The sequence below is a fragment of the Cornus florida genome, unplaced genomic scaffold (assembly GCF_030987335.1).
Source record: "Cornus florida cultivar Cherokee Brave unplaced genomic scaffold, ASM3098733v1 CherokeeBrave_3.0.0_Hap2_Chr11, whole genome shotgun sequence".
Lineage (NCBI taxonomy): Eukaryota > Viridiplantae > Streptophyta > Magnoliopsida > Cornales > Cornaceae > Cornus > Cornus florida.
In genome coordinates, this window is record NW_026775581.1 from 84,547,672 (window position 1) to 84,560,511 (window position 12,840).

Here is a 12,840-nt window from a genome sequence, read left to right on the forward strand (position 1 = left end):
ACTCTTGCTAATGGATCGTCAACTAAAGTCTTGGGTTTGGGAACTGTTCATCTTACCCCTTCTATGTCCCTTTCCTTTGTATTATATGTTCCTCAATTCCCTTTCAATTTGTTGTCCATTAGCAAAATTACTAAATCTCTTAACTGTTCTGTAACATTTTATCCCACATGTTGTCTTTTTCAGGATCTCAAGACGAAGAAGAGGGTTGGTATGGGACATGAAGTAGGTGGCTTGTATTACTTCGATCTTGCACCATCTCCCACGGCTCTTCAATCATCTTTGTCTTCTTTCCAGTGGCACTGTCGTCTCGGCCATCCCTCACTATCAGTTCTGCAGCGTCAAGTTCCCGGTTTTAGTCATGTTAAGTCTCTGTCTTGTGAAACATGTCAACTTAGTAAGCACTGTTGTGTATCTTTTAAGCCAAGAGCTAATAATTGTGTGGCTAGTCCTTTCCAATTAGTTCATTCAGATGTATGGGGACCAATAAAACATATTTCTATTAATGGATTTCGTTATTTTGTGACGTTTGTGGATGATCATTCTCGGATGACTTGGTTGTTTTTAATGAAAAATAGTTTTGAGTTGTTTTCTATTTTTCAAATATTTCACAAATAAATCAAAACTCAATTTGGGTGTTCCATTAAAGTTTTACGTTCTGACAATGCCAAAGAATATTTCTCGGACCCTTTTGAGACTTATTTTCATGCTAAAGGTATCATTCATCAATCCTCTTGTACTTATACTTCGCAACAAAACGGAGTAGCTGAGCGTAAAAATCGTCATCTTCTAGAAGTCTGTCATGCCCTTTTATTTTATATGCATGTTCCCAAACGTTTTTGGAGTGATGCTGTTCTTACGGCATGTCATCTTATTAATAGGATGCCCTCGTCAGTGCTACATGGTAAATCTCCTCACTCTGTTCTATTTCCCGACTCCGTATCGTTTAATCTAACTCCTCGGGTCTTTGGCTGTGTGTGTTTTGTCCATAACCTTGGACCTGGTCTTGATAAACTCGACCCTCGTGCAACTAAATGTGTTTTTCTTGGGTATTCACGCACTCAGAAGGGCTATCGTTGTTACAGTCCTCATTTCCAACGCTATTTCACTAGTGCTGATGTAACATTTTCTGAGTCTATCCCATATTTTTCTGATTCTACTAGTCCTCTCGATATTACTTCTGAGCCACCTCTGCCATCGGTTCCTTCTCAGTTTCCTGTTTCTGCACCTCCTCAGTCTGCTGTTCCATTGTAGGTTTATACTCGACGACCTCGACCGCCTACTTCGCTCCCTCCATCTCTTTCAGAGTCTTCGGATCCGACGCCTTTACCTGATGATTTGCCTATTGCCCTTCATAAAGGTATTCGGTCGTGTGTTACTGCACATCCCATTTCTAACTTTGTCTCCTATCGTCATATTTCATCCTCTTTATCTTGTTTGTTATCCAAAGTATCTGCTACTTTTGTTCCAAAGACATTGCAGGATGCTCTCTCTGATTTGGGTTGGCGGCAAGCCATGGTAGATGAAATGGATGCCCTTCATCGTAATGGAACATGGGATCTTGTTCCCTTACCTCCGGGCTCCAAACCGGTTGGTTGTAAGTGGGTCTACACAGTTAAATACCTTCAAGATGGATCTATTGAGCGGTTGAAGGCTCGTCTAGTGGCAAAGGGGTACACTCAGACTTATGGTGTTGACTATGATGAGACTTTTTCTCTTGTTGCTAAGATTTCTTCTATTCAGATTCTTATTTCCGTTGCTGCCAATTGTAACTGGCCGTTGTTCCAATTGGATGTCAAAAATGCCTTCTTACATGGTGACTTGGTTGAAGAAGTTTATATGGAGCAACTACCTGGGTTTGTTGCTCAGGGAGAGTATCGTCACACTATTTGTCGCCTTAAAAAGGCCTTGTATGGATTGAAACAATCTCCACGGGCTTGGTTTGGGAAATTCTCTGAGGCGGCATTAGAATTTGGTCTTAACAGATGCCAGACCGATCATTCGGTATTTCACCTGCGCACTAAAGCTGGCTTCATCTTTCTTGTGGTGTATGTAGATGATATTGTGATCACAGGTGATGATTCTGCAGGCATTGCTAAGTTGAAGTTGTTTCTGCAAAATCGGTTCCACACTAAAGACTTGGGTAAACTTAGATACTTCTTGGGTATTGAAGTTGCTAGATCCAAGGAAGGTATAAGTTTATTTCAACGAAAATATGTGTTGGATTTGCTAGAAGAAACGGGTATGTTAGGTGGTCGTCCAGTTGATGCTCCTATGGATTCAAATACAAAACTTGTGTCTGATAAGGGTGATCTATTTAATGACCCAGGCAGATTTCGTCGCCTTGTTGGGAAATTAATTTACCTCACTATCACTCGACCTGATATTTCATATGCAGTTAGCGTTGTAAGTCAGTTTATGGGAGCTCCTAGAATGCCACATTGGATTGCTGTTCTTCGGATTATCCGATATCTCAAGCAAGCTCCAGGTTTTGGGTTACTATACCATTCAAATGGTCATCTCAGGGTGGAAGGTTTTACAGATGCTGACTGGGCTGGTTCTTATTCAAATAGGAGATCTACTACAGGCTACTGTACATTTGTAGGAGGAAATCTTGTTACGTGGAAAAGTAAAAAGCAAACGGTGGTAGCTCGATCTAGTGCTGAAGCTGAGTACAGGACAATGGCACATACCACTAGTGAGTTGACATGGATACAAAATCTTCTAAAAGAACTTGAGTTGACAGTTGAAACTCCTACTCCATTGTTCTGTGATAACCAAGCAGTAGTTCACATTGCATCGAATCCTGTGTTTCACGAGAGAACCAAACATATTGAGGTTGATTGTCATTTTACTCGGGAAAAAATATTAAGTGGTAGTATCTCTACTCCATTTGTGAAGTCTGAAGATCAACTAGCTGATATGTTTACCAAAGCACTGGGTCATAATCGGTTAAGGACTATCTATTCCAAGCTGGGATTATTTGATATATATTCTCCAGCTTGAGGGGGAGTGTTAGAATGTATATTCTTTATAATGTTGGGTCATTATGTAATTACCCATAGTAGTTAGGGTTATTGTGTAATTATGTAATTAGGGTGTCTAACCCTTGTTCTTATATAAGCCTTATTTAGAGGCCTGCAGATAGACAAGATACACAAGGATACATTTTTCTCTCTATCTCTCTCTCTCTCTCTCTCTCTCTCTTTCTCTCCCTATCTCTCATGAATCTAAACAATTCCAATTCTATCCTTTCTAGTCTTACCACATATCCATCTCACATTCACATTTCCGCCACATTCACTTTGTGCATATGTTGTTTCCTAGTTGCCCAACATTTTGTACCATTAAGCATGGCTGGTCTAATTGCAGTTCAATAGAACTTTCCTTCAACTAGTTGCCCAACATTTGTGCCATAAATTTTTTTCCAAACAAAAGAACATAATTTACAATATGACCATGTCCTTCTCAATCGGCACCCCAACTTTATCACACCCAAAAACTAATAGCATCCTGCTCATTCAACAAATGAATTAGTTAACCAATACATGCAACATATCCAAAGCACATCATATGTAAACATCATGCCCACAACTCACCACCCAAAACAAGCTGCAGTGGAAATTCCCTTTCCATCATAGACAACAATCTTGACATTATTTTCAATGCCAAGAGCTGAAACAACAGCAAAAGTCTGATAATGTAGGCATACGGCCCCACCTTAAGCCACATGCGAGCCATACAGACACTCTCACAATAGTTGTCTTGACACGTCACTTGGGGGAGGTTGTGATTTGTGGAATTATAAGAAAATAAGATGATTATCCACAAAGGTAAAATAAACTCATGGCAGTAGAGCATGCATGTCACGGATGCTCAACTCACCCAACATGAGAAGAAATGGATCCCTTGGTAAGGATGTTGGCCTTCTCTCCATTCTTCACTAAAAAGAGTGAAAATCTATCCAAATTGAGATTTTTCTTGATGAAATTCCCACCTCAATAGGTTTGATTCTATAATATTGGAATTGGTGGAGCAATGTATAACAAGTCACAATTGCCTTATCCTGGTAGACATATTTTCAAGTATTAACTCATTGGTAATGGCACAAAAGTATCAAACTCAAATCCCACGCACTTCAGGTCCCAGAGCATGAAATATACCACCTTTACTCAACCAGACTATGGCAATTTGGTTTTAAATCTCTGGGCTAAAAAAGTACAAATGGTTACTGTACATCTCCACTCATGAAAAGCATGCGATCTACTAAATTTAAGCAAAACTGAATTTGACAAATGCTTAACTGCCTACCAAATATGTGTGTGTGTGTGTGTGTGTGTGTGAATAAAATGAATGGCTGATGAGCTTAGTCCCATTCGTCTTGATCATTCCGGTATTTTGATAACCAAAGAAATGCTAACAATTTATCCCGTATCCTTCATTTTCTCCTCAAAATATGTTTTGATAAAGATGAAGCTTCAATGTGACAGTTACATAAACATGAAAGCCAGTGTTAGGAGAAATAGAACCTCCCCACCCCCAAAAAATAATAATAATAAATAAATAAATAAATAAAAATCTAATGAGAAATTATAGGATTCCACAGTTGATCAAAATATTTAAAATAGAATAAATGGATCAATCATGCAAGCATCTTAACTGTGGGATAGCATCACCCAGAACTACCTAAATGTTTTTCAAAAGACAAGACTTTGGAAGATATAAAGTCAAAATTTAACAACAAAAGGTAGATAGCTAGGTATATATATATATATATATATATATAGAGAGAGAGAGAGAGAGAGAGAGGAAGCAAGGCAACAATTTCAATAAATAATCAACGAAAAGGTGGGATTACCTTTATATATGCACAATCTCCAAGATTGTAAATGCAGCCATCAACTTTAGCTTGAGTAAAATGGCATTCCACATTCAAAATTATTTCATCCTCTTCATCAGCACTAAAACAACAAGAATTCACAACATTAAAGGGTAAAAGAGAGATTAAAAAAATGTAACACACTTCTAAACTAGGAATTGGAAAGAGGCCACAAGGGTAACTACCAAAGAGACAAGTTCGTAGACTATCACTCACTTCAATTTCCAGCTTTGACCCTTAGATTGTTGGCTTTGCAAACCCTAACAAGTTCGTGCTCAGAATTGAGATATTGAATTGCAAATAAGTAGTGAACAAAACTGAAGATGTAATAACATGTAAGTATGTAACAAATATAATAGCAAATGAGCAATGTAGTGGCAAAAGAAAAGAAGAAGAAGAACTGTACAGTAAAATACAAGTCAATTAGCCAAGTCTCTCTGGCAAGTAATTAGGTGACCACGAAGGCATGCAATGACTGGTTAGAGGATCATTTCAATTTCCTACATGAAATGAAAAGAGCTCTCTCCCTTTTGATAAGACTCATAGGAAGCTGAATATCCAGTCTCTCCCAGTTTTTGTGCATAGCTTATGCAGGTAGAAGACCATCTACTACTCCATTGGCCATTTAACCTGCCTTCTTGGCTTGGGAAAATAATTAAAAAATAATAATACTAATAATTGACATACAGCTACAAAATCTCTCTTAATAAATTTTCTACACTTATTGAACTTTGTCATGCACATCTGATTTGATCAATAACAGAACAAAGAACACGGAAGCAAACTCATATGCCTGAAAGGCTGAGAGCTTACCACTGGTCCAAAAATTGTTATGTTTTGACAACTAATGGAATGGCGAATTGAATTACACTCAAATATAATTCCATAAGTTGAGTGTCATTCCCATAACATAAATAGATAGAGCCCATCAATTGAGCAAAAACCAAAAAAGCAAACCATAATTGCGTTCATCAAGAATAAAAAAAGAAAAAAGAAAAAAGAAATCTATGAATATGCAAAATGCAGTTCAAGTAAATAAAATGCAAGAGTTAGACATGCACCTTCAATTCATAACGCCAACGCCACCTTTCTCGAGCTTCCTCCTTAGGCACCGGCTCTCCAATGAAGGAAGCTTTATTTTTCTGTTCTTTCTGTTTTTCCTCAGGCGATGCAATCAATTCCAACTTTCCTTCTACATTTTCAGTCCCAACCAGGCGAAATGGTATTTTTCGAGATCTCAAGCACTTTTCACCAGACGTATCCAAATCACGGCTTCCAAATGTGGTATTAATCTTCTCAGGCGCCTCATCATCCATTGAAACAACTTCTTTTTTGGTCTCAGAGGGCGACGGTGGTGTTTGAAATTTTAAGCACTTCTCACCCAACACATCAAAATCACAGCTTTCCGAATCATTTTTAATAATTTCTGGTGCCCCATTATCCACTAAAGCTTCAGGCAATTCTTTCAAAGCAGACTTCACTTCCTCATTTTTCGTCCCAACTAAACAAAAAGGTACTTTCCGAGATCTCAAGCTTCTTTCACCAAATGTATTCCTATTGATTTTCTCCGATTTTGGCTCAGACAATGCCAACAAATCGGACTTCATAGTTGCATTTTTAGCCCCAACTGAAGACGATGAATGTCTTGGCGACTTCCTCAAACACTTCTCATGCTTCCTTTCTACATCAGACTTACCCGGTGTCGTCTTCACCTTCTTCGAAGACCGCTCATCCTCCGAATCACACCATGCAGCCCCAATAACACTCCCCGGTATCATCCGTGATCTCAAACGCTTCTCGCCGACCACCGTCGCACCAGTTTCCCCCATAGAGCTCGGACTCTTCTTTTTCGAGCTCTGCCTTTTATCTGACAAATCCGACCACTCTATCAAAGCCAACTCAGATTTGACCAATTTGACATCTCTAGCATCACTTTGGCTCACTACCAAAGCCGACGATAGTCTCGGCGATCTTCGCACGCAATTGTGCTCAGCTGTGAGAGGCGATTTTAGGTCAACTGAATCAACAATTTGCTTACTAACGCTTCTACACTCATTTTTAGTAAATCTGGGCAAGCACTCGTGCTTAGCTGAAGATGAATGTACGTCAATTGACTCATTTTTTGTAAATCTCGGCGATCTTCGCTTGCACTTGTGCTCGGCTGAAGCCGAATCAGCAATTTGCTTAACACTCGTACACTCATTTCCTGTAAATCTCGGCGATCTTCGCATGCACTTGTGCTCGGCTGAAGCCGAGTCAGCAATTTGCTTAACACTCGTACACTCATTTCCTGTAAATCTCGGCGATCTTCGTAGGCATTTCTGCTCATATAAAGCTGGAATTAAGTCAATTGAATCAGCATTTTGCTTACCAACACTCGTACACTCATTTCCTGTAAATCTAGGCGATCTTCGCCGGAATTTCTCTCCGGAGAGATTCGGATCGAAGATTTTCAACGGCACAAACACCTCGCCATCTTCGTCTTCTATCACGTACAACGACAGAGCTAGTTCTTCCGATTTCGACTTCCGATTCTTCCCACAAGGTTTGACGGCAGAGTCTTCTATCTTGGACGGACTTGATGACCGTCTTGGAGATCTTCTCACATTCTTCTCGGTCGGAGACTTGGTTGTTGAGTGGGTTTTGGCGGAGAACTTTTGAGTTTTTCCTGCCATTGTGGTTGAAGCTAGAGCTTCAGAGGAATAGAGGATGGACAATGAACCCCTGAATCTTTGACTGTGAATTGGAGTAGGGTTTAGAGTTGTTAGTGGAGTTAAACATGTAATTTTCTTGAAGTTAGAGGACTGTGGAAGAAATTAGTGTAGTGGATCTCAGAGCACTAGGTGATGGGTGTGGATGACAAGGAGAGAGATCGACTGTTACTGACACATGGTGAAGGAGACGAGGTCACGAGTGACGAGTGTGATTGAATATTTACTGACGGTTTATGTGTGTGATGCATGGACTATTCAGTACAAATTAATACTTAGAGCAGTATTTTTTATCAACAGGAAAATAAGTTGACTACAAAGTACATAAAATAAAATAAAAATGTATTTGGTGATTTTTGTTTTTTTTTTTGGGTTAAGCGTAAAAATTTCATCACCTACTATCGACATAGTTTATATCGATTCCTACGTCATAAATAATTTTTTTATACTATTAATTTGGTGTAAATAAATTTCTGTGTTGTGTAAAATGATAATAATACCCGCACTTCAGTTAAATAAATTAATTATTATAAATACTAGCTATGTAAAATGATGATTTTGTCTAAATTTATATAAAATTGTGTTTGTTTGGGATAAGAATAAGATAAATCTCAATTTATATAAAATTGGGATAAATTAAACCAAAGAAACCTAAAATAAGATATAATAAAAACATAAACCAAACACACACACTGTAGTACTATTCCTCCCCATGTGCCGTTTTCCCCCACTTCCTCTTAACCATGCTCGTTGCCTCTTCCCACTGCCCATGCCACCTCCTCCCCATCATGGCCGCCCCCTCCTCCCCACTATAGCTGCCGCCGACTACCCATAACCATCTCTTTCATCATTATCTAACAAAACCATCTCGTCTTCGAAGAACCCGGATGCTGATACGTGTACGATCTCAACAATGTCCGATTCTTCCCGTTCGCCATCTCTGAGAACTGACCCTATATGTTGCATTTATTCTTCAACCCAATTTGGCATTTCAAACCTGGGTATGTCAAAGAACCGTTCCGGCCACGAACATGAAGAAAACGAGGAGTTTGAGTTTCTCTGTCGTCGCTCCACGGCAGCGTCGCTCCATAACTTAACCCATCTCAGCTTTCGTCCTACGGGTGCAATTTCTAGGCTTTTTCTAAACAAATTCGAAGAAGACCCAACCGATTTTCCATTGATTGATTGTTTGTAGAGAGAGAATATAAGAGTCTGTACCTTGAAATAATGAAGATTCATGGTCGAAGAAGTCGGAGAGATCGAATCCACAACAAAATATTCGGTTCTGGTCAATGAACACAACGCTGCAAATAAAAGCCACAGACAGATGTTACACGCGCCTACACGTGCCACCTGAAGTTCTGCGCGTAGATCTCGCGCACTGTCACGCGCCCCACGCGTCTTCTCAGACAAAAATCCGATTCCAACGAATTTTCTGGCGATAATCCGATCACATCTCTGGCGAGCCGAGCCATTCAACCAGTACCAACGAGCCGAGCCGAGCCATTCAACCAGTACCAACAAGCCGAGCCATATAAGGGGTTATATGCACATATGGGTGAGGGGCAAAATAGGAATCAAAAGGGTAAAATAGGGTTCTCATATTTAGTTTTTGTCAAAAAAAAATAGTTAGATGGGCTTATTTGCCTCTTTTTTTAATTTTATAGACTAACATGCACATTTTTAAAAAACTGAGACTAGTTTTGCACAAACTCTATATATATCAGTGGTTTTTTTTGCACTTAACCATTTTTTTTTTTTTTACTTTGAAAGTTGAAGGAAATAGACACTCATTGTATATTTTTTATCCTTACCAAATTTCAATACTTAATTTCTTCACAAATGATGAGAGTTTGTATCATTTAAACTACCCTAATAGAGTTATAATACTTACATATTTTTAATTTGTGATTAGTGGGATGGTAAAAATTTAAAGAATTGTGATACGAAGGATTAGGGGAACGGATTCTCTTTAAGAAAATTTATTTCCTATCATTTTCAAGTATTTAATCTTACGGATGTTATAGCGCCACATCATCAACTTACCATTCTATCATTAATTTACCAAACTTAATTAATTAACTTATAAATATAGTATATTTTGGACTAAAATTTCCAATATAACAATTACAATTTCGCTAAAACTTTCAGTTTACTTTTTGTTTTTAAAATTTCCAAGATAACAATTACAATTAAACTTCCTTCTTTCGATTTCCCTCTACTATCATCAATCTTTATTCGTTACAATTTAGGGTTTGGAAGATTTAACAGTTTTTTCTGGGTTAATAAAGTATTTTAAGATCTTGGTACATCAGATAACTCAAAGCTCATCTGGATTTCTTCTACCTTTCAGAGTTTTATAGTGCAACAAAGATTTCTCAATTTTTTCTTGATTAATAAATATGGTATTGTTTGGACTAAAAATGTCATTGTTCTTACTCATTCAATTAGTTACTTGCTACAATTGGATTAGTTCCGAAATTTACAGTTGAAAATAATTTAATTAAGGGTGTGAGTAAAAATTTGAAAAATTTGGGTATAATTTTTTTTTATTTTAGAATTTGTGAATAAGAATATAGATTTCGCTGCATCAGACAACTATGACAAAAAAATAAAAAAATAAAAATTTCTTTTCCTTTTAAAATTGAATTTGTCAAAAAATAAAATGAAAGTTTTAGCACGATGGAAAATCGCCTTAATTATTATCTTTGGAAATTTTAGTTCAAAAGATAGTATATTTATTAGTTAATTAATTAAATTTAATAAATTAATGATGAAATGATAAGTTAGTGATATGATATAACAACTTTAAGATTAAATACTTAGAAATAGTTGGAGAAAATTTTCTTTGGAGAGCATCCTTTCCCGAACGATTATAATTGTCAAAACGTACAAATAAATATCACCTTATTAGTTAATCACATGAGAAAGAGAACAAGTCTTGGAATACCCGTAAAAGTGGAGAAGCAGTTCAAAGCAAGAAGTTCACATGTTATCCGTCCAGGCTCTTTTAAAATATCACTCTTAAATGCAACCGTAAATAATGTTTTCTTAAAGTTGTGAAGAAAATATGAGAATTCATTCTAACTTATAAATACATAAAGGTGTCAAAAAAAAAAAATTTAATACGAGTAAATAAATACATAAAGAGTAATTTATAATGAAATTTAGTTAAAACATAAGTTGCAAAAGACAAATACTACACGGAATGTTTTAAAATTTATGTAAAATGACATTCACAATTTGATTTGTATATTTTTATTTTAAAAAATAAAATGACATGGGTTACTCTTCAATTTTGCATTTCACTTTTGAAATTTTTTTTTATATATATATATTTCCCAATCACATCCTTGCTGGCACACGTGTGTCTATTTTCGTGATGTATGTAGGAGTAGCAATGCAGTACAATTATAGATTTACTACAGTACATTATTTGAAAGGTATTGATGGTCATGTTTTGTCTTGTTGTGGTTCTTTATATAAGAAACAAAGAAGCAGGGTGTGGTCACACTTCAAAAACAGCTTTTTCCAGCGGAGTTACGTTTATCGATACCCCACTTCCACCCTGACCGTGAGATCAAACGCCTTCAAATTTTTTATTTTTTTTTATTCTTTTTTAAATTTTGGGTAAAATATCTAAGTGTGGTTTAGACACAGGTAGAAAAGAAAAAAAAAATAATAGTATTAGTTAAGAAAAAAAAAAGAAAGAGAAAAAATAGTAATAATTTTTATTTATGTTTGAATAAATATGGGAGAAAATAAAATTAAATAAATAATAGTCATTTTTATTTAGATAAGATAAAAAAGAGAAAAGAAAACAAATCATTCTTATTTGAATAAAATAGAAAAGAGAAGAAAAAAGAAATGATAATAACCAAATTACTGTCTGATCATTTTATGAATATATGAAAGATAATTTTGATATTATCAAAATACCACTAAACCATACTACTTTCTCTCCCTCTTTTCTCTTTTCTCTCCATTTAACTCACCCAAATATATTTGACCTCTATCATTTTTTTTCGTTTTTTTTTTCCTCTCCTTGTCTCTTCAAATCATCCCATCCAAACACATTATGATTGTCCCTGTTTGTTTATTTGTGTTGATAAAAAAGAAACAAGACACTTTTTTTCTTTTCTAATTTTTTTTTTTTTTTTTCATTTGCTTGAAATATTTTTAGATTAATTTGGATTGTTATTGTTAATTTCTGTACATAGGTTGCTTATTACTCATTTTACTCAAATTCAGGGCAATAGTAGGAGTTAATAATTACTCAATTTATGCATAACATTTTCAATAAAAGAGGTTTTTTTTTTGGGTCAAAAAATGGTCAAGCTTAGTACTGTATTTTATAATGGTCATCGTCTCATAATCATAAACTTGATTAATTCAAACCGAACTTGACCAACCTTGATCTTACACAAGTGTAAACTGTGGTCAGAATAGGGATGACAAATTCCCCATTCCCGCCGGGACCCCGCCCCATTTATATCAAGGATGGTGATCCTTTTAGCTAAACGGGGATGGGGATGGAGACAAATTATGAATCCCCGCTGGGACTGGGGCCGAGGGCAGGGGCGGAGATGAGGTAAACTCGCCCTGCCTCGCCCCGTCCCGATTAAGCATGGAGTTACTAATATACCTTTACATATAATAATTTATTACTAAATTAGATTTATTATATATATGACAATAAGAAAAAAAATGTGTTTTTTTTTTTTAATAAAAAAAATTATGAGGTCGGGGGTAGGGGCGGGAATAAGGTGTCGAGGGCGGGGGTGGATATGGGGATTCTGGCAAAATTTTAAGCGGGGATGGGGACGGGAAGGTGGAATGAAAAATGCATCGAGAATGGGAATGAGAAATGGAATCCTCGCCTCACCCCACCTTATTGCCATCCCTAGGTTAGAATGATAAGTTCAAGGTACAATTGTCCACACAAATTGTCATATTGGAGCTCGGGATTAAAGAAAGGAAAATGATAAAAGAACCGAACCACACACCCGAATTATAGACCGAATCTAATGAGGCTTATCCACGTCAGGTTATATTTTCTAATATTGTACCGCACGTGAGATGATACCTCTTTGTTTCTATCTCCTCTATTACTCTTCCTTTCTCTCTCCTCTTTTCTTGTTCCCCTTCTTGGCTCTTCCCTCTCTTCTGGTTCACCTTGAAGAGCTAGTCTAACCGCAGATAAGGAAAATGTTAGAATTGATTCCAAATAAGCCCTATACATACACAATTTGT

The 12,840-nt window shown here is 36.7% G+C and overlaps 1 protein-coding gene across 6 annotated transcripts in view; it reads right to left on the reverse strand.

Annotated features, from left to right (window-relative positions):
- Positions 1-7,972, reverse strand: part of LOC132285851 (DNA (cytosine-5)-methyltransferase CMT2-like) — a 32,281-nt gene extending 24,309 nt beyond the window's left edge. For 3 of the 6 annotated variants that reach the window (XM_059788083.1, XM_059788082.1, XM_059788084.1), the window contains exons 1-3: positions 5,938-7,972; positions 5,093-5,136; positions 4,856-4,958 (exon numbers count right to left, since the gene is read on the reverse strand). In XM_059788083.1, the coding sequence (XP_059644066.1) occupies positions 4,856-4,958; positions 5,093-5,136; positions 5,938-7,551 (1,761 nt within the window). In that variant the 5' untranslated portion in view covers positions 7,552-7,972. The remainder of the gene's footprint in view (positions 1-4,855; positions 4,959-5,092; positions 5,137-5,937) is intronic. The other 3 variants (XR_009472622.1, XR_009472621.1, XM_059788081.1) reach the window with 2 other exon arrangements.
- Between the last annotated feature and the right edge of the window lie 4,868 nt (positions 7,973-12,840).